At 39.2% G+C, this 22,544-nt stretch overlaps 2 protein-coding genes across 9 annotated transcripts in view; both read left to right on the top strand.

The window, feature by feature from the left end:
• si:ch211-278j3.3 (E3 ubiquitin-protein ligase RNF19B) overlaps nt 1-14,316 on the top strand; it is a 30,363-nt gene extending 16,047 nt beyond the window's left edge. For 4 of the 5 annotated variants that reach the window (XM_040018181.1, XM_040018178.1, XM_040018180.1 and 1 more), the window contains 6 exons: nt 728-875; nt 3,332-3,494; nt 3,886-4,000; nt 8,037-8,168; nt 8,308-8,578; nt 10,235-14,315. In XM_040018181.1, coding sequence (XP_039874115.1) covers nt 728-875; nt 3,332-3,494; nt 3,886-4,000; nt 8,037-8,168; nt 8,308-8,578; nt 10,235-10,523 — 1,118 coding nt within the window. In that variant the 3' untranslated portion in view covers nt 10,524-14,315. Of the gene's footprint in view, nt 1-727; nt 876-3,331; nt 3,495-3,885; nt 4,001-8,036; nt 8,169-8,307; nt 8,579-10,234 lie in introns of all 5 variants that reach the window. The other variant, XM_040018182.1, reaches the window with a different exon arrangement.
• A 27-nt stretch (nt 14,317-14,343) lies between these two features.
• si:dkey-71h2.2 (low density lipoprotein receptor adapter protein 1) overlaps nt 14,344-22,544 on the top strand; it is a 103,345-nt gene continuing 95,144 nt past the window's right edge. Inside the window, exon 1 of one of the 4 annotated variants that reach the window (XM_040018191.1) lies at nt 14,344-14,802. In XM_040018191.1, coding sequence (XP_039874125.1) covers nt 14,718-14,802 — 85 coding nt within the window. In that variant the 5' untranslated portion in view covers nt 14,344-14,717. The remainder of the gene's footprint in view (nt 14,803-22,544) is intronic. The other 3 variants (XM_040018193.1, XM_040018192.1, XM_040018194.1) reach the window with 3 other exon arrangements.

The following is a 22,544-nucleotide window of genomic DNA, read 5'->3' as shown; positions in this document are numbered from 1 at the left end:
AAGTGTTTTTTGGAGGGTGGTAAGCTTTTACAGGACCCCATGCAGTCAGGTGAAAAAATAAGTACATACCATGATGTAACTTGTAGAAATAACTTTAGCTAACTTGAAAACTAAACAGTTTTCCATTTAGTTTTATGATTCTTGTAGAAGTCGTGGAGGAATTTTGACCCACTTTTCTTTAAATGTTACTTCAGTTCATTGAGCATTTTTTATTTTTTATGCACAACTCTCTTAAAGTCCTGCCACAGTCACTCAGGTTGAGGCCTTTACTGGGCCATCGTAACACCTTGATTCTTTACTTTTTCGGCCATCCTGTTGTAGATTTGCTGCCGTTGTTGGGATCATTGTTCAGTTGCATGATCCAATTTTAGCCAAGCTTTAGCTGTCAGACAGAGGGCCTCACATTTGATTCTGTTATATTTTAGAATACAGAGGAGTTTATAATTGACTCAATAACTGCTGCCAAGGTCCTTTGGCTATAAAACAAGCCCAAATCATCACGCCTCCACCACCGTGCTTGACAGCTGGTATGAGGTGTTTGTGTAGATGGACTATTTTGGACTGTGCATTATTAGTAAACGTATTCTCCACTTTAGTCTCATCTTTCCAACTATATTTTTCTGAACAAAATAGAGCATGTCTACAAAAAATTAAACTGTTCCTTTACGATGACATATAGATATTGCTTGTTAAGTGTGTAGTAGCTGAAGTATGTCCTCCGTTGCAGATGCAGAGGAAATCAAAGCATGCCCTCGCTGTGGTGCCTACATCATGAAGACCAATGATGGCAGCTGTAACCGTATGAACTGCACTGTGTGTGCCTGTCAGTTCTGCTGGCTGTGTATGCAGGAGATTACTGACGTGCACTACCTCAGGTATGCTGTTCATGCTGAACTCACAAGAACAAGAAAACTAACAGCCAGAAGTCCTATTAAATGCTTACTCTAATGTCAAGGTTGGCTGTGTAGCAGGCAGGAGTAGGACCCAAACTCAGGACTCGGAAACATGACGGGTAAACCAAAAGCAGTTTTGTTCAACTTAAACTTAGTGCAAAAATAATGCAAGTCAGAAAACAAGGAAAACAGGAAAACTACATTTATGAATGCTCAGGAAACTCACTGCAAGAGACAACACAACCATGAAGGAGGACACAACAAAAGGCAAAGGGAAAAATGAGACAATATGTACACAGAGGGTAACGAGGGAACAGGTGGCAGGTGGGAGGGCTGCTGAAACCACTCAGATAATTAGACAGGGGAAGTAGAACTGAATAGAAAGCCCAAGAGACAAGATGTCATCAAAATAAAACAGGAAATGACTAACACTGACCTGGACTAAGACGTGTGAACTTGACACAGACAGAAGGCAAAGCAGGGAGACAACTTGGACTAAACACAGGGGATGCCCAGGACAAAACACAAAGACGAGGCTCGGAAGTAACATAATGAAACAAGAAACCAACAAATAGAAACTGTAGAAAGCAAAACTCAGGAGCAAAAGGACATACTGAACTCAGAACATAATAATCCAGAGTATGAACTTAAACCAAAGACAGAACCATGAAAAACAAACTCAAAACGCTGGGACGAAAAACCAGGACCTTGACTCTATAGCTGTAAGCCTAAGAAGCCTGATGATGATATTTTCTATTAGAAAAAATGCTGAACATCGCCCGGTTTGAATTTCTTAGGCTTAGTTATAAGCAGCTGGTCAGACAAAAGCAACCGTCATCGGTTTTGGTAGCTGTAAAATGTTTGAGGGGGATATTCAATGGCACAAGTTCATCCTAAAAACAGTCGACTTCAGTGCATCACAACTGCTAATGCATCAACAATGCAGTAGCTAGTCAGAGATAAAAACCGTGCCAGTCAGGGAAGCATGCCCGTATTTCATAATTTAGAAGCTGCACTAGTTTAAATGGTTCATCTCAGCTTTCATTTGTTTTCACATTCTTGGAAGGGAGTCACTGCTGACTTGACATCAGTTATTCACCTCCAGTGTTTCTCCTTCCATACTCCTAAATCAGCACAATGTGTAAGTCGAGCTAAGACTGTGTTTCTCAAGCTCTTATTTGTTTGTGTTTCTATATAAATAATCTTCATTAATCTTAATTTCAATGCATATTTTAACCCCTGCTGGTTCATGCTCATCCTGCAGTAGCAGCTATACGTTGAACAATGTTATTGGGAATATATGGAATATTACCTGTGTCTTATTCATAATTTAACACAGTTAAAAACCACAAAAGCGTGGTAATCAGATTGTCAGGCATACGATTAAAAACTAACCTGACTTTAAAAAAATATATATTATTATCAACTCTGTCTTAATATAGCCCTATACAGGCTAACCAATTATTTTCTCCAGGAAGACAAAGTGCTACATTTAAACTTTGATTAAACAAAAAAAATTAATACACTGTAGTTGGATACTTAATATGCACTGTATTTAATGAAAGTATTTTTTTTTTGTCATGTGAAACCAACTATTTCCGATTACCTTGTTTTATTAAATTTTGTCTTCCTTTCCCCGCTTCCTTTGTTCTCTCCTCTCCCTTCAGTCTTTTCTGGCTTTCATATCAAAAAATTACAGTAGATGTTGTACAGAATGGCAAAGCTTTTAAAGTCTCACAGCGAGTTCAGAATAACGCAGCCATAATCTCTTACCATAATTTCCCCCACTCATGCTTTAAAAATCCCCAAAGTGGCCTAAATGCATACTTTGAGAAAAACATAGCCCTTGGCTGCTATTTGTGTTCTTTAAAAAAGTTATTTTTCCGCTTGATTAAAATCAGACAGCACTCATCACATTGTATTGCTCTTCTAGACAGTTAAATGTTACACCACAGCGTCAAAGGCTGGTAGCAGATTAAGGTAACACTGAAGGCAAAATAGACTTTTTTAGCCAGTCATATTTTAAGTAAGAGACTAGCTATTGCTGATAAACCAATCCAGGCAGCTTTGTTTTACTAATTTCTCAAACGTAAATGGTTAAAAATGATAAATGAGTATTTGAATAAATTATAAGTAGTAAATGATTGCACTTCAGGAAATGAAAGCAGGACTATAATAAGGAATGCATATCAAAAATGGTTTATATGACATCAGACGTACATGATGATGCTTTGTTGGTTATAGCAAATGATTATGAGGGCATTTATTTGAAGTCTTAAAATAAAGTACCGCTCATTTTGACAGGAATTTAATTTGTTTTTGCACATCAAAAGGGAGTTACTGTAAGGGATCACCAAGTCTGCAAGGAATGTCTGTACCAAATCTTTTGTTGTTTTACAGTAACTGATCTCTCCTGATGTGTCTGCTTTGTCTCTCAGTCCCTCAGGATGTACATTCTGGGGGAAGAAGCCATGGTCTCAAACCCGCAAGGTACTGTGGCAGGTGGGCATGTTGCTCGGAGCACCTGTGGTCATCTCCCTTATAGCAGGCATCGCCATCCCAGTCATCATTGTGGGGATACCAATCTACATGGGCCGCAAGGTCAGTAAAGCCCATGTCACACTGTGTAACTTGTTAACTTTGTGCTGTATATTAATGTATTGTTTTATGCTGTTTATAGCAATAAGATGTCTGCTTACCCTACACTTCACATGTGACTAGTAGATCAAAGCTTACCTTACCTTAGAAACTAAAAACATGTCCTAGGGAAATTAAGCTGCAAATGAAATCCCCTTAAATATGATTAGTTTTTTTTTTTGTCAGAGCCATGGTGTGTCTTATAAAGTCTTCACAGGCATGCTGCAGTGTGTGTGTGTGTGTGTGTGTGTGTGTGTTATTGGGCATGAGTAAGTGGCTGCAGAGATAGAAAATGAAAACTCGGAGCACTTTGAATTTCAGTAATGTGATTTGTGCTCTGTTTATTACCTTTCAGGTCCATGGTCGTTGTAAGAAAAACAATATCTCAGGAAGTAAGCACTACTTGACTGTGGCAAGTGGGGTGATGATGTCAGTGTTTGTGTCGCCGGTCATAGCAGCTGTCACTGTGGGTAAGGAACATATAATAGTAATGTTACATTTTTTATCCTGCAAACCAGAAAGAAAATTCAAAGGGCAAAATGTTGTTGTTGTTGATCTTATGTTATAAAGAATGAATTTCAGTAAAAAAAAAAAAAAAGGATAAAACTGCAGAAAATGTATCCCCTTTGGAGCTCTAAGATGCTAAAAATGATAATTCGACAGATCTTTCTCTTTCGGTATAATAAGATGTAGTTTTGTCAGAGTTTTTCTAGGGCAATGCTCAGAAAGTCACTTTTGAAAAGTTGCTAAATATTAACATGATCCATGTGAGTTTGACTAGCACACAGCTCTTTCTGGGCCATCTTGGATAGTTTCCTCAGTGATCAGAGTGAGAACTGTAGGAGCGAACCCTCATCTTTTACCATGCAATGAACTCAATTTAAAACGTAAAATGAAAGGAATAAGTAAACCTTTTGTAAAATACATTCAGTCCATTCAAAAACTGAGCGTGCCATATGATTTAGTAACTTGTGGAAACATCTTTGCCAGTCACAAATTCAAGTAAACGCTTTCTGTATGACTGTATCAGTCTTTCACATCATTGTGGAGGAATTTTGGCCCACTCTTCTTTACGGTGTTGCTTCAGTTCATTGAAGTTTGCTGGCACTTGTTTATGCACAACTTACTTAAGGTACTGTCACAGTATTTCACTCAGGCTGAGTTCTGGACTTTGTGCCACTTCAACATCTGATTCTTTTCTTTTTTGGGCATCCTGTATTAGAGTTGCTGCTCTGCTTGGGATCATTGTCCAGTTGCATGATTCAATTTTAGCCAAGCTTTAGCTGCCACATTTGACTCTAGAGTGCTTTGGCTCTAGTGGAGTTCATGGTTGACTCAGCGACTGAAAGATGCCCGGGTCCTCTGGCTATAAAACAAGCCCGAGTCATCACGCTTCCACCACCGTGCTTAACAGTTGCTATGAGGTGTTTATGTTGATTTGCTTAATGCTGTGTTTAGTTTTCCCAAGCATGCTGCTGTGGATTATGACCAAGCATCTCCACTTTGGTCTTATGTGCTCTTATGTTCTTTTTAGAAAGATGTTTAGAAAGACTTTCTCCCAGTAACCCTACCTAATAAGCCACATGTTTCAGTCTTTTTCTTATATTTACATGTTTTCTAGTCTTTTCTTACTAGTCTTTTCTGTTTTTTTACTTGTACGGTCAGGTGCATTAACATTTACAAACCTGAGGTGTAGCTCTTGTTTTTTTGTTTTCGTTTTTTTTTTCACTTTTCCTAAGCATTGCACAGCCTGATCTTTGGTTGAATTTGGTGGGGTGTTCACTCCTGGGAAGGTTGTATCATTGTGGTAACATACAACTGAATGCTTCAGACCAGCAAACTGCCAAAACTTCTGCTTTTACAGAGGTGGTAAGTGTGTTCGACTAGCAGCACCCGGCTGCTATGTTCCCTGTTATTTTTTATAAAAAGTATGAAGGATGTACTTGATGCGAGTTAGAGCATAGAGTGCTGTGAAAACTTTCTTTTTTACATGACTGTATTTTTGCTTTCACCCTGAAAGTTTGATGATGGACTGATACTGATGCCTTCTGTGTTAGCTCACACTGATATGTCTGACCTAACAGCAGCTCTAAAACATCCTGCTAAACAAAAAAAACATCCCCAAAAATCATAAATCTATTTGTTTTCTAAACTCATCCTTGACTTTTAATTAATAAGGCTGCACGTGTTACCTCTATGCAGTATTGCACAGTTTATTTTATATATATAACTATATAACTCAGCAAGACAGTGAAGAATTTTTCCTAACCTGCTGTATTTCTTCCATAAATTCTACAGATCTGAATATGCAGCCAAGCAGTCTGCATAGGGTTTAGTGCCAGCCATACAAATATCCACAAGCCAGGCTTCTGTATACAAACATACCACTTTATTTCATTGCTCCACACACACACACAGTGCAAAGTAGCATTTCAGTGACTCATGCTACTTTAGGTAACAGTCCCAGCCGTGACAGAAATTTGTAAGACTTCAGTAGCGTCTTATCTTTCCCCTGCAGTGTCACAGCCATAACTGTACCCCACTCTGACTGGTCCTCGCTTGCCGCACACAAACTCAAAGACACATTTAGCCGCATTGTACTCGTCACCTTACCTCTTACCCCTGCATGTACTACTGTGCTTGCATACTGTGCAGTTTCTTTAGCCATTTTTACTTCATTTTTTACTTCATTCCACCATGTGTTTTGTCGAACATCTTCTATTTTGTGCTCTCACTGCCCTCCAACTGTTGTTTTGTTTCTCATATTTGAGTCAAAGCACTCTGTTTTTTTTTGTGTGTGTCTCTCTTGGACACAGACGCACACTGTCTTTCGCTTTCACTCCTCTCCCTGTGTGATCTGTTTGGCTGGCAGGTTCATCCTCTTGCCCTGGTTTCACCCTCTTGCTGAGTCAATAGCGCCCCAGTGTTCCTGCTGTGTTAATGATGTCCCTTTGTTTGGCTGGCACTCTTCTTTGTGTTCTCAAACTCCTGTCTCAATCACAGGTTGCATAATTGCACAGCGTAGGGAGGCTGCTGGTCATCAAGCTTGGGCTTTATTCAAAGCACTTTTGTGAAGGTTACGAAGGACAATCGAAAGAAGTACAGCTCGTTAAATAAAATTTGACTTTCCCAGCGCAGCTGTGCCCTGCAACATTCTAACTTTGCTCTGCTATTATGATGAGTCGATCCACAAGAGTGACTAATGATCTATTTTTGTGAAAACTGTCTTATTGTATCCTGATAGGGTATGTACTGCACATTTTTAGAGCTTCTAAGGAAACATTTGTGTTCATCTCTACATTCACAAATGTAACAAAGAAGACACTTTTTGTTTAGGTGTCTACTGCGCAATTGTCCGCACCATAATCAGTTCATATTAATAACAGTAATTAACCAGGAAACACATTTCACCTCTCTTTCTAATTATTTGCCTCCTATAATAAATACTACATACAGCATAAAATCCTATATATAAATGATGATCATGATCAAAAGGACGAAATAGGAAAGTTAAAAAAAAAGTTTGTTATTGCTAAAATAGAGCAAAACACAGCTTCTTACAAACAGCACATAAAATAGATGACTAAAGGAAGATCCAGTTGCCTGGATGTCTGCAACTAAAATTATTTTTAGAAAAGCTTGGAAGGAAACCAATGTTACTCACTTAAAGAACATAATAATTATGAGGATATAATTTCAGAGAAAATGAGTATTTCTTCCTTTTATAGATCCACTCTAATTGCCTAATTTTTTCCAGTTACTTGTGGCTAAAACGCCTTAAAAAAACAAGCCCGTGTCTATAAATGCCTGGCAGCTTGAATGTGTCCAGTCCAGGGTAAAGCGGGAAAGGCTCCCCCTTGTGTTTGTTTTGTGTTGTTGTTGTGATAATAATAATAATGATAATGATAAAAAGACAATAACTGAAGTCCTTAAAGGGGCACTTTGTGTAAAAATAGAATATAATGCAATACTTTTGACTTCTTCAATTAAGGCCAAAAGTCTGAAAATCACTCATATCATGTCTTGATGCATTCTCAATCATCCAAGTGACTTCTTCTCTTCGTCTCAGCTGACTGCAGGTTTCCCTAATCTTATAAACAGTACATTTACATAATGACTGAAACCATCCCACTGAAGGAACAATGAGCTGGGAGGTCAAATGTACTGTTTATAAGATTTGGGGAAACCTGCAGTCAGCTGAGGCTGAAGAAGTCACTTGGATGAGTGACGAAACGTTTCTCCCACTGAAAACACTACGTCCAGATGAACAGAATCAACCTTTGGAGATCGATCATATCATCATATTTTGATTTCAAATGCACTACCGTAGCGCACAGAGGCAAGACAATGCTCAAAAACCCTTACGGGCCTATCTGTAATCCAGTGCTTCACCATTGCAAAGACATTTCGGTTATATGATTATTAACATTAAGCACAAAGTCCAGAAAAGTCATTATGAAAAATATGTTAAGAACGAGGTCTTTACTCTTTGCTGTTTTCTTTCAGGTGTGGGTGTACCGCTAATGCTGACTTATGTCTATGGGGTCGTTCCCATGTCACTCTGTAGGAACGGTTGGTGTCGACCGCAGAGTGAGCCCCCTGAAACACACAAAATCCAGCTGGAAGACTTAGCCAACTGTGAGTATCAATAATTTAATCAGTCTATAGTTCAGGTTAGGGATACTGTCTGATCGTATGAAGGCATACATGAGTAGTCGGTTATGATGTGTGCCCCGAATTTTGACCCGATCTGATGAAGTTTCAACTTCTCTTATAGATCTTCTATTCTCTCATGTAGTCAGTGATCACTGGACGGGTCAGAACAACCCAGCACTCAACAACACCAGCGTCCAAGAAGTTCGAGTCAGTGTACAGGAAGTAGGCGACCTCCCAAGTACGAGCACCACACCGCCAGAGCCAGATAGATATGCCGGATTGGATGAAGCCACAAAACGCCATGGATACACCCAGCAGGACAGCCAGTCTGACTGCAAGGTGGTTATTGTGCCTGATAACAAGACTGATGAGATGCAAATGATTCCTTTAAGGTAAATATTGCCTTTACAATTTCCTGTTTTTACACAGGACTTTAATATCTGAAAGCAGCCAGTTTATAGTTTCTCCTGCTTTAATGCCTATACATAAGCTCAATAACTTGTTTGTCCAATGACTGATGCATTAATGTTTATATAAAATAACTTGCCACTTGCACAGTATTGTGTGTAAAGGTTTTAGGTATGCTCTCGCAATTAAATTAAAGATATCTTGTGGAAATTTTCTTGTAAGCAAACAAAAGTTATTCAGAGTTAATTAAGAAAATGTGTGGCTTGAAGTCACTGCCATCTGAGATGCATGTGGAAGAGTGGAACATATCAAGAAAGCAGAGTCCTCCTCGCTACGGAGCTGTCATTTTAAAGTAATGTCACTGTGGCGCAGCTGCGTCATCTGTTTTGTTACAGCAGCCGGCCGCTGCATTTTATTATCTTTGTTAGATGAGCATAAAAGTTTTCATGGCATCATTGATTTAAACTTGAAAAATGATGGAGTGCTAGCCTCTATTTACACTGACAGATGGGAGACACGGCGGGAACAAATCAGAGATGACGAGATGCGGGAAGTTGAGCTCGACACAAGACACAGAGAACAAAACAGGAATTAAACAGGAGGAGAGACAGAACAGGACCGGATAATGAGATTAACTTGCAGACAGACAAGGCTAACACAAAGATGAGACAGAGGGAACAGGACAGGAATGCTAAAGGGAACTAATAAACCTAAAATCATCGATACTAAGAAGTAGAGGCAAAAATAACAAAACAATAGGGAACCAAAACCAGGGATCAAAATAACTTGTAAGACCAAGAAATTACAAAAACACTATCAACATAAACCACTTTAAAAATCCAAAAAGAATAAAGAACTGACAAAACTCTAAACTCTGGGTCAACACTCCATGGATCTTGACACCAGAATAGCTGTGTATATACATTTTTTGTTAGTCTTACAAACATATATTTGCTAAGTCTGACTTTCTCCCGTGGTCCGTATAGTCTGACTTCCATAGAGGATACACCCTGTCTCCTCACTCCTCCCTCTTTGAGAGACCCTTTTAGGTATTCAGACTTCCTCTAACATGCTTAGATTCATTTTCACGTCAGCGGCAGGTGGATGGAGTAGAGAGGAGGTGAGGAGGCACAAAACAGAAAAATGAAAAGCACCCATCTCTGTTTATTTGCAAGCAGTCCTCTTCTGCAGCGGAGGCTGGGCCATTGCTGCATTTGTTGGTGCATTACCACCACTTGTTAGTCAGTGGGATAAAGCAGCTGTTACATATTGCTATTAGAGTTCAGGAGATACACCTTAAAGTTAATGGAGCAGTAACCAAATAGACAAATGCACACACAACTGAAGCAAACCACCACAGTATTCTGTATATCAGTCTTTGCTTTTAAAACAGTACTTGTGCAAGTACTTGCTTGTATTTCTTGTAAATGCATTTCTAGACTGATTCGATAATGTTTGGTCAGGGCTCTGTGTGCCACTATGTCTCATCACCAATGACAGCTCTTTATGACTTGCTCTGTGAGCTTGATGTCTTCTGCTGAATAATGATTTTTGGATCGACTGGAGTGCACTATGGAATGGCAATATTTTTGGACGGTACTGTATAATGACTCCACTGTGTTTCTTCATTGTGACCGCAGGGAAAGAACGAATATTGAGGTTCGCGTTGAAATTGAGACCCACCCCAGGGGCGCCCGCCAGTCCAGCCTAAGTAGCATCCTGTCTAGCCGCAGCTTGTCAACGGAGTCACTGGGACAGCCGCAGCCCCAGTCCCAAGACTACCCGTGTGCCTCAGAACGAGAAGAGAGACGAGAGGGGGGAGAAGGAAGAGGAGGAGGAGAGGAGCAGGAAGGACGAGAGAAACCAGGAGGGGAAACGGGAGAAGACGAAGGGACGGTTTTCCCAGTCTTTGAAACGGACGGTGTATGAGGTTCTTCAATGCAGGTGTTGTGCTTGGTTGAAGATTTCGTCAGGTTTTATGGATGTACACTAATCCATCACCTGACATCGGATTGACCTGAGAATAGTTGGCAAAGGTCACCTTCTGCTTCCAAGATGGGCCCTCCAACCAGATGCCTTGTAGCTGCACCCTCTGAGGAAGATGCGGGTTTAGAAATAAAGATGAGAGTGTGTGTTTGAGTGTGTGTATGAGACAAAAAGCATGAGGCTATGATATTTTAAAAAACCCAGGAGGGCTATATACTGTAAAGCAGACAGGAGAGCATGTTAGCCGACTAGTCCAGTCTGTTTTTTTTTTTCTATGTTGTCCTTTCTAAAAGAAACTACCTTTCTCTCCCTCTCATTTAAGTCTATTTCATGAAGTCCTCCCCTTCATCTGGCTCTGCTCTTTCAGCGATCTTGCCTTCCTCACCCTTTACAAATTCAGAGACCACCAGAAGCATGAATTGTTTTATGGGGGACTAAGACTCTAACAAATATCCTGTCAGTGACTTGATGTAAACATTTTCCCAAAACATGCTGCAAAACAGGATGATTTTTTCTTTTGTTTTAATCTAAATGGGTATTTCAAGCATCTTATGATGCAGTGTTCACACATGAATTGGGCAACCTTAAACAGATGATGCATGCTGCACTGTTCGATTACGCTTCTGTCAAAGAAGTCTAGTGGAAGATTAAATTTGAAACTAAAGCCTCGAACTGCTATTTTTTATTGGATTCAGGGGTGCTCTGTGACAATGTGCCAGTGGCTAGAGGGCTTCTAAATACCAAGAATTACGATTTATCACAGATCCAGTCTTCCATGAAAACAGGTGGAGGCGGGGTCGGAGGTTTTTCTTTTGCATTGTTTCAGTGCAGCTTTCAGCTTTCAAGAAGCTGTTTCTTTTTTTAAACTGAAGAGGGAGACGATTCTTTAGTTTGTAAAAATGCTCACTCTGATGCAGGACGACGCGGGAGCGACACAACCTTCTTGAATTTTAAAACGCTGCATGGTTCTCCAACTTGCTGTATCCAGAATAGCAACACATTAACACGTGCAGATTGGCACATACTCACATGATCACATGCAAAGCAGTCAGTGTAGTTGCAGTAGTGTGTGCTGCTCAGGGCATTAAATATAAACTAAAGACTCTCTCAAATGACCACAGAGCACCGAAATTACTACAACAGCAAGCATGCCACCGCAGGCTAAACCGTAATAACTCGTTCTAGATGATTTGTGAGAAATCCGTGGCTATACAGTACACGCACTGCTTAGCTTCCTGAGTGTGAAATACTTGTGAGATGAGCTTAGACTTAAAATGAGAAGTTGTAATCTGTGCTGGGTTGTGGAGAGAATTTAAATAAATATTTCACCATGAAGGAAAAAAACAAACTTCACGTTCTCTATGTCTCAAAAATTATTTTTCTTTGGTACAAGTACTTGTAGTTGTGGTCAGAAGATTACATTAACTCATCCATGGGCATGGATGTTAGGGTAATGTGGTGGCTTTAAATTATTTCTTTGAACTGTTCTTTGTCCAGAGTGGAATGATTGTACAGCATACATCTTTAATGACTTTTAAAAAAAAAGAAAAAAAAGAATTGGGTGTAATTCACACAGGGGTTAAAAGTATGCATACTGGCTCAAATATGTACATACACTCACTTATTTTTTGTGGTGGTAAAGGTTCTTCTGTGTCTTTTAACTTGACAAGGCCTAATGAGGCCTAATTCGGCCCCATTAGTCTTTGTTTCTCTTTGCCAGCACAAAAAGGGTTTGTTTGAATAAAACTCAGAAAAATGAATATTTACACAAGTCATGAAGGTCTCTTGGAGCCATTTCAAAACAACTGCAAATTGCAAGATCATCAGTTCAAACTATTGTTTGTAAGTACAAATTATTTGGACCCATCAACACTTTGCCAAAGTATCGAAGAAGACCCAAACTGCCACCCTCAGATGAGAGGAAATTGGTTAGGTTAGTGAGAAACAATCCAAGAACCACAAAGGCTTAAATGTGCCATGAACTGGAGACTGCTGGAACATTGGCGTCACTGTCCATTGTAAAGCAAGTTTTACATCATTATGAGCTGAGAAAGTGCTCACCAAGAAAGAAGCCCCTGCTCCAAAACCAATACTTTAAAGCTCAAATGAAATGAACAAGCCTTCTGGAAAGAGGTTCTGTGATCAGACAAGACAAAGACTGAACTATTTGGCCACAATGACCAGAAGTATGTTTGAAGCGTAAAGGTGAGGCTTTCAAACCTAAGAACTATGCACCAACTGTCAAGCATGGTGCTGGTAGCATCATGTGCTGGGGTTGTTTTGCTGCTAGTGGTACTGATCCATTGTACAGTGGATGGAATAATTAGGAAGGGGGACTACTTTCAAAGTCTTCAACATCACCTCACATTAACAGCTAAGCAGTTAAAACTCGGATACAGTTGAGTGCTTCAATAGAACAACGATCCATACACACATCAGAATTGTTTTTTTGAATGGACAAAGCAGGCTAACTGGAAGGCTTCTGGAATGGCCTTTTGAAAACCTCGACTTTCAGCCCTGTTGAAAATGTGTCCACCACACTTAAAAGCTTGGTCCATGGTAGGAAACCAGACAATTTAAATGAAATTGTGCCAAGAAGAGTCATCAAATATCCAGCTAGACTTTTGCTGATGACCACCAAAAATATGTGGTCAAAGTATACAAAGCTGTATGTATACTTTTGACCCTGTGTGAATTACAGAAAATCTTCTTTCTCTTAGAGAAAAGAGAAAGCAATTCAAACTTGTGTACCCAGTTCTTGTTTTTATAGCCATTTAAGATATATGCTGTTTAAAGAAATCATTAAATTCTCCAAATTAGCATGACAAGCATGACCTTCATGCCGATGATCTGCACATATAAACTTCTGACCACAACTGTAGACCATTGTGTCTTAATATTGCATAATCACATATGAAACAAATGTTTGTAAATGTTATGATTGTTAGTTGGTATTGGGAAATATATGAAACCTGGGCAGAACACATCAAAGAAAGATATTTGCTTATGTTAAAGGTACACCAGTGGATTTTAGCCCCTTGCGTTAAAAAAATGCACAATATGCTGACTTTAACTAATTAAATTACAGGTGTAAGAGTAAGTAAAGTGTTAAATTTAATGGAATCTGGTTAAATAAAATATACGTGGTTGGTATACGCTTAGTTTCATTAAATAAATAAACCTTTAATTTTATATATTTCGGTTTCATTTTACATTTAGAGTGCAGAATTTTTATCCTTTTGTCTTGAGATCTTTTAAAACTAAAGCACTTTCTCCGTGCCATTTAAATTTTAGTGACATTTTAATCTGTTTACAATCTTACTAAATGTTGTCGAGTAGGTGAAGATGCCACAGCAGTTATTACAAGAAAATTGCAATTTCGAGCTACAATCGAAAGATGGCGCCAAAATACCAACAAATTATTTATTATTTCGACTTTTGACTACTTTTGTTACTTTGTTTATAATTAACAAGAAACATAGACGGACATGTGGAAAAAAACATTAAAAAAACAGAAGGCAGAAAATGGTCAGCAGTAGCTAATGATTTTATCTCCACCCTTAAATAAAACTGTAGGGTTGTTTCTAGTCAAGGTTAAAATATTAAACATGGTAAAGGGCTAAATGACATTATTTGATAATTTAAAAAATAACACTAAGAGAAAAAGAAACCATGGTAACAATGGGCCCACCACTGATCAATAACCCGCAAGAAATCCTATGAGACAGAAAGTGCAGTTGTAAGCTCATTAGGCATAAACTCATTAGTGTGTTTAAGTCCTCGGTACACACATTAGACTGTAATGACTTTTTTCATTAAGGTCACTCCCTCTCACTGAAGGAAGCTCGTGAAGGTTAGAAGGACACGCCCTCAACTTTGGAAACGGTGCAGTGGACTCGTGTGTGCCCTCAGCCGCTCACATTATCACTTGGGAAAGAGAGAGAGAGGTAAAGACAGAGAGAGAGAGAGAGAGAACGAGGAAGAGAGGCTCGGGGCTGGAACTTGAATCTGTGTCCTATCTCCCTCGCCTTTTTCCTTTCCGGCGTATCCGCCATCGAGCGCAGGCTGTTCCGTCTTTTCCTCCCTGTGGTCCGGTGACTGGGGAATCCACCTGCCGGAGAGCAGACACACCTCGTGATGGATGCCCTGAAATCTGCCGGCAGAGCGATTATCAAGAGCCCGGGAGTTCCGCGGCACACATGGGGAACTTCAAAACACGAAAGTGAGTGAGATGATACAAATGTTTGGAAACGGTTACAGTTTTGCAAAGATTCTTTTTTTTTTTTTTCTTCATGTGGCGTAGCGGCAGCATCATCTGTCAGATTGGGAGTATGAAAGGAGGGCAGTGTGTGCCTCTGGCTGCTCGCAGCAAGCTAGTGGACTTGTTGTTTTATTGCTCGGGCGCTTTTGTTTGTCCTTCTGCCAAATCTAAGCGCCATAGCTGTACAGTTACAAGCTGTTTTATTATGCTGTTGACTCTGAGCTGTCACATAATAAGAAACACAAGCACAGTCCTGTCACTTTTACTGTGTGATATGGAGCTAATGCTGCCAGAAGCCCCATACCAACATAAATGGCTACTTAGAGCCAGTATTTCTTCATTACCAGTTTAAACAAGTTAAACTAAAATCTAAATAGCTACTGTTCTTGTTTTTTAGTTAAATATATTAAAGCTTTATACTGTTGGAAACTCTGAAACATTCACTTTGGGATCTTAGGACTCTTTCTTTTCGGCATTTTCCCCATTGGATTCGCTTAATCTAGTAATATGTACAATAATTGATAGATTAATTGAGAACGCTAGCATAAGAGCTTTACAGGTTTTCCACCTAGCTGCGTTTTACAGCCATCTACACTCACCTACCACTTCATTAGGTACACCTGCTTAACTTTGCATAAATGCAAATCTGTAATCAGCCAATCACATGGCAGCAACTCAGTGCATGTAGTCAAGACAACCTGCTGAAGTTCAAAATGAGCATCTGATTGGAGAATAAGGGTGATTTAAGCGACTTGGTTGGTGCCAAACCTGCTGCTCTGAGTATTTTATAAACTGCTGATCTGTTGGGCTTTTTCCAGCAAATATCTCTTGGGTTTTATAGAGAATGGTGTGAAAATGAGAAGCTACCTAGTGAGCTGCAGTTCTCTGGGAAGTTTGCTTCAGAGGAGAATAGCTAGACTGCTTTGAGCTGTTAGGATGGCAATGGTACCGTAAATGACCTTTTATTATAACAGTAAAGCACTTTTAGGGTGTGAAACAGGAGATTCACATTGTGGATGTGCAGCTGAATTAAATCTACAGGAACTGTGTGATGCTATCATGTCTGGCACAACCTGGCACTAAGAAGGTAAAACAAATGATGAGGTATTTTGATTTATATATATCTATCAGATGTTCTCTGCTATCACAGGCATATTCATAACAGTGTATTATTAGTAACATACTACAATGCAATTGTAATTGTAATGCAATCTTTATTTTAATGGAAAATATTCCAAAAAAAATAAAAATAAGGTAAGCTATTTGTTAATTTGTAAAGTAGGTTCCTACACAGTTCGTAAACTATGATCTCATCACTTGTATATATGTAGTTATAGATAATAAACAAATAAATCCGCTGATAAATCAATACTGCAACTTTGTACTTTGTAAAATCAGGATGAACATTCGGCCATCAATCTGTAGTGAAAACTGCAGGGATTTTATAGAGATTACAATACAGATTACTGAAACACCTAATCAAAGTTAAGCATAGTCCCAGTCTGTTCCTGAGTTATGGAGCTGAATAATGCCTGTGTTTGTAGGGACATTATAATAACACAGAAAGTTGACCTTTGACCCTTTGCTTGTAAAATCTCCTCACTTCATTGTTGTATCCTGTTAGATATTTTCATGAAATCTTGTCATAAGTAGCACATTAATTCTTGAGTTACAGTCACAATGCATTTTGGGAGGTCACAGTGACCTTGAGATGCTAATCAGTGCTCATCCTATGGTCCAAGTTCATCCTTTGGTGCTTAATGGGGAAAAAAATCAATCAAGGTGTTCAAAAAAGTGAAAATAGGTTGGGGATAAGGGCAGACTGGCAACAGCAATCAAATTGCCTCTGGCTATGACTATCTTAGTTAAAAGCAGCATGGTATTCATTTGTTGCAGGTAGAACTGAGAACTATACTAAGATCTAATCCTACTAAGATCTAATTAAAGGTCTAGGTTAGTTTTTCTGTTGAACACACTTCAGCTGTCTAATAAGATTATACAGCTACTTAAAAAATATAAAAATGAAACCAATTATTCAGCGAGTTTCATCCACAGAGGTCGGCCAATTATCATTCGACGAAGATAAATGAATATGCAACAAACACATCTTTAATAATTGAGCTGAATTTACATCATAATTCTCAGTTATTGGTTTTTCAAAAAGTTTTTTTGACCATATTCAATATGCAATGTTGCTTAAGGACAACTACAGTGCGAAGTACAGGAGGTTTTGAGTGCTGAGTGAGGGGTCAGAGCAGCAAACCTTGTCACACCATCAGTGACAGACTGCCTTGCAGCCTGCAGCCCTGCTGTAACACAAATGTGTCAAGCGCCGTCTTGAACGCTCCCCTCCTCTCTGCTACTTTGCCTGTGAGCTTCCCACTGCAATAAATGGTAGCATGCTGGTTATGCTTCATCCAAAATTCCTACTTAGTGCCAGCTTTCATTAAACATGACTGATTAATTTCACAGCCAGCAAGATGTTCTTAGTTTCTTCTGCTCTGTTGGACATGTTCTACATAAATTATTGAATGCCCGAACATAAATCTGTTGGATTTGGGCTTTCATGATTGTCTCTGGTTGCTTTAAATGCATTTTGTTTCTCAGCTCGAGCACAAAATGACAGTTTTAAGTGGCGGCTTGTCTCAAATAAGTGCTTGGGTTTGCCAGCTTCTCATAACTGCTGGGCTAAAACTTTTGATTGTGCACAAACAGTGAGGGATTTAAAAAAAAAAAAAAAATCATAATTTTCCACATCACAATACTCTGCGCATCAACCGCGCTGACTTTTGATGACAAACAAACCATCAGCGTGTCATTTTGAAAGACATCGATTGTGACACATTGTTAGCAGAAGCCCCTGCATTGTGCTTTTCTTCTCTTATTGTTGTTGCCAGGGAGAGAGATAAGAAAAGGCAGAGTGACACTGCCAGAGCAGAATCCAGCTGGATTTCTGCACCTGATGACAGAAGCAGTTTGTGTCTCAGGAACACCGCAGAGATCAGGCTGGGAAAACGTGTGAACGCAGCAGTGAGGAAACGGTGCAGGCAGTAAGAGCGGCTGTTGATATCCAGATGCTACTTAAGCAGGCAAAGTGGAGAGAGGACAGTGTCTGTATGGCAGCATGTGGCAATGCGTCAGAGCTGCCTGTCGGAATTTAAATAAGGTAACATCGCAGCCGGTTGGCACTTTCACACACATTAGGTGTGGTTAAGTTTGAAAGAGAGTGATGAATTATTTGTGTGCTGACAGCCAACTGAAAGTGCATGTGGAGCGTGGATGGTAAGTCACTGTGGATAAATAATCACTTTTAAGGACAATATTTAGTTAATTTAGGTAAGAGTTGGTTTTAACCCCTTAAGCCCCAACGCCCCCTGATACGGGGGGCAAAGGCAGGAGATCAGTTAAGCTTGGGGCTTAATAGGTTAAATGAGACTCCAGTGTGAAGGTGGAATGAGACAGAGGAATTTAATTGGATGATCACTTGTGTCTGGAGTGTTACACTGATTAATTTAATTGCCTCCTGACCTCTAATTGTCCACCACTGTAAGGTTACACTTAACTTACCGCCCCTCCCTGAGCCTGGTTCTCCCGGAGGTTTCTTCCTGCTAAAAGGGAGTTTTTCCTTCCCACTGTCGCCAAAGTGCTTGCTCATAGAGGGTCATTTGATTGTTGGATTTTTCTCTGTATGTATTATTTTAGGGTCTACCTTACAATATAAAGCACCTTGAGGCGACTGTTGTTATGATTGGCGCTATATAAATAAAATTGAATTGAAAAAACTGAATTGAATTACCCTTTTGAAATTGTGTGGTTCTCTTTTAATACACCCTATATAACAAAAATTTATTTATTTATTTTATTACAAGTGGTCAATATGTCCCCCTCTGGATATATGTCCATGTGGTAGTCAAACCCATCCCACACTTTTGCGAGCATTTCTGGAGTCACTGCGGCCACTGCTACCTACCATCAACCATGTGAAAGTCACGAACCCCCTCTGTGAATAGCTGTGGAATTAAAGCACTTTAAAATTTTATATATATATAACATATTTATAGGTTTCTATGAAATGAGGAGTGAACACTCTTTTCATTAGTAAAACAAAAAGACAAAAACAATGCATAATAACAATTTTATTTTTAACCAGCCACCTTAATAAACCTTATTAAAATAAAGTGATCTATTTGCTCCACCTTAAATGTAGTCAGTCTTTAGTCCTTTAGCAAGTGGAAAACTGACATGTGCAGCACTTTCTAGTCGCCCACTGTGGCTGCCCATTGTCATCTGTTGAGGTCAAAGCCACTGGCAGCATGGAAGAGGACACAGCATGTACCCTGAGTACAGGCCGTCCCTTTGCATCACGTCACACAGTAGCAGTACAGACCTTTCCTGTGTCTTAGAAGTCACACACACTTGCCCTTGGCACTAAAGGATGTCCCTGCTGCATCAGTTCAAAATGCTGTGACTGGAGGAGATTGAGCTGAAGCCAAGCAAGATTGTGTAATTTGCTTTAGTATTGCATTTTATAAGTGCTTTTTGTAACGGATCATATCTTCCTTTTTGCTGCGTAGCTGTGTGACCAATGTGAGAAGAAGAAAACAGAAGACAACAAGCATCCTTAACAAAATCTCCAGTGTCTCTCTGTTGCGTTCTCAAGCCCTGTGGCTTTGAAGAAACTGTCAGAATATGCAATTTGTTTCCTGTGCTTTGCAGTTTGGATCATAGCTCGATCTGAAGTTGGTGGACTCAGGAGTCATTAGGTTCAATCTCTGGCTGTGAATATAGCCCTTGGTTATATTGAACCTGACAGGGGCTTGACTGAATGTCATCCAGGAGACACTGGTGTCAGTTAACAGTGTCCTGAAGGAGCAATTATCTCTCAGTGGCTCATTAAGACTCAGGAACCCGTGACCCAGAGAGATAGCAGTGAGGAGGAAGAGGAAACATAGTCCCCCTCCACCATTAAGGAAGAATTGAGTGTCAATAAAGGGCTGAAGACCAGAATTAGTAAAGATCAATTTACAGAGGGTTCCCAGGATCTGAATGCTATAAATAAGATGATGAATTAGTGACTGATTGAGCAGTCAGAGCTGTGTTAGGATCCAGAAATAAGTATTAGTAATATAGCTTTATTAGGTACTAATTACATTATATGGTGTTATGTAAGGAGCTTGCATAGAAAAGCGACTGGACTTTTTTAAGTTTCTTAAAGACAACTGAAAAAACTTCTTTAGTTTCAAGACTAAAATACTGGAATATATTGGAGTCCCAGATAAAAAAACAAAACAAAAACACGTTGTTTAAATTAAACAGATGAACTGAAGCACGATGTGAGTGGGTGTTTAATTTGTGTTTATATGTTTTCAGATATAACCTGAGTAGATTTTATTCATTAATGAGCAAAAAGCTATCAAAATGTATCTCACCCTATGTGAAAATTGAACTGCCCTCTTGTTAAATCATGAATCAACTGTGATTAACCGCATGTTTTGGCCTGGCCTGATTACTGCCAGACTTGCTAAATCAAGAATTCACTAAAAAAGAACCTGTTTGACAAAGTGAAGTTGGCTAAAAGATCTCAAAAATCAGCACAACTAAAGAAACCCAAGAACATCTGAGAAACTAAGTCATTGACATCTCTCAGTCTATAAAAGCTTACAATGCCAGCAACGACACTCCAAGAGCTCAGCCAGGAGGAGCTCAAAAGCACCTTGATGATTCCTAAAACTTCTGGAAAAATATTCTGTGAACCGATAAGATCAAAACTAAACTTTTTACAAGGTGTGAGTGTGGTTACATCTGCATAGAACTAACACAGCATTTTATAAAAAGACCATCATAGTACCAGTCAAACATGGTGGCGGTAGTGTGGTGGTCCAGGGCTGCTTTGTTGTTTCAGAACCTAGACAGTCCATGAATTCTGCTCTCTACCAGAAAATCCTGAAGGAGAATGTCTGGCCATCAGTTCATGGCGTGAAGCTCAAGTGGAGCTTTTTAGGAAGTTATGCTGCAGGACGATGATGCAAAACACACAACATCAACAAAACAACAAAACCAAAATTATGATTGGCCTAATAAAATTCTAGACTTTGTTCATGCCTAAAATACGTTTTCATTGCACTGTAACAAAACTAAACTAAACTAGTTATATTTTAATACCAGATGTAGCCATGTGGCTATCCTTGTGTGTGATCAGGTTTTAAACATGACTCTTGACCCTGATACAGCACTGACAGTGATAAAACTATTTATAAATGAAATAGTCAACAGCAACATGTTTTGGGAAAAAGTCAGTGTACTTGGCTTTAGATAATGCAGTCCTGGCTGTAAACCAGTACAAATATGTCTGTAGACTGCATGGATTCAATGCACTGGCTACTTCAGTGTAGAGACCTGATTCATTTAACATGACATCTTTAGGAAAGGTTGTATTAGCATAAAGTACACAACCAGCACTGTCCCATTTACTGTTGCACTAAAAAACATCATCCACCCAGAAAGAGGCAAATGGAGCAAGAATAGTGCATATATTTAGTCTTATATACGGCCAGATGTTGCTGTGCTTTTGGATTTCTTCTGCTAAAAGTAGAGGCACTTCTCTTTGCATTTACTAGGGTTCATGTATAAGCACACAGTGATTTAGAGGATCAGTTAAGCCAGTATATGCCATTAGCTGAGCTTCAGTACATCAGATGATGATTTGAGTGAGCAGATTTCCCACCTATAGTCTGCATAATTCATGTTCACTACTCATCAGTCCCACCAGTCGCATGCTGATGATAGATTAGATGATAAAAAGCTGCTAATGAGTTTTTACAGGGCGTGCTTTAAGGCAAGAAACCTGTCTAATGGATTTTTTATTTCAAAAATTAGTACTATCTAAGTTGTGAGCTATTATTTGCAGTAAAGATTTTAAATTATTTAACCCACTGTGTGTCTAACTGAACCCACACTGTGACTGAAAATAGGATCTCATTGTGTTTCTTGTAATTTCAGCTAACGTCTTTATAAAGTCTTTGATTTAAAAAGAAATTGAACAGACATATTTTTTCTTTTTGAATGTTTTTTTTTTTTATCTACAACCGTGTTTCAAACACAAATCAGTGCTGTTTAGTTGCATAGATAACAGCAGAGATGTTTTTGTCTGAGTGTCTTTTCAAGCATTCCACTTCAGAAGGGAAATGCACGAGCTCTATCGCCCCAGCAGTCTGATTAGTGGGATTACTGTCAAAAGCACAGAGACCTATCTCACAGTTCTGCATAGCCTTTTTCCGCTACACTTTGTTTGAATATTTTTTTCCTGCATTGTTTTATGAGGAAACTGACAAATATATATATATATATATATATATATATATATATATATATAAATGCCATGTTGTTAGAAATTTTATTTTAGGCTTCTAGTAGCAAATACCCTGGTGCTTGGCGTGTGACCTTTTTAGCCATGCTTGCAGTGAGAGTCTAAAGGGACGCCTACACAGGAAGAGACTGGCAGGCATGTGGCAACCAGAGACCACAGAATGTCACTGAAATTCAGTGACTTGTAGCGACAACGGGAGAAAAAAAATGTCAGCGTCATGAAGCGGCTGGTCGCTAAATAAAACTCCTCAACTCTGAGGCAAAATAATTGAGTAATCTGAAGAGTTGCTGACTAGCAACCGGCTGTCATTACGTTCTAGATGGTGAAAAATGAAAGT

Source organism: Simochromis diagramma, unplaced genomic scaffold (assembly GCF_900408965.1).
Source record: "Simochromis diagramma unplaced genomic scaffold, fSimDia1.1 OVJJ01000802.1, whole genome shotgun sequence".
Classification (NCBI taxonomy): domain Eukaryota; kingdom Metazoa; phylum Chordata; class Actinopteri; order Cichliformes; family Cichlidae; genus Simochromis; species Simochromis diagramma.
Note: the sequence above shows the minus strand (reverse complement) of the source record. Positions and strands in the feature narration are given on the sequence as shown.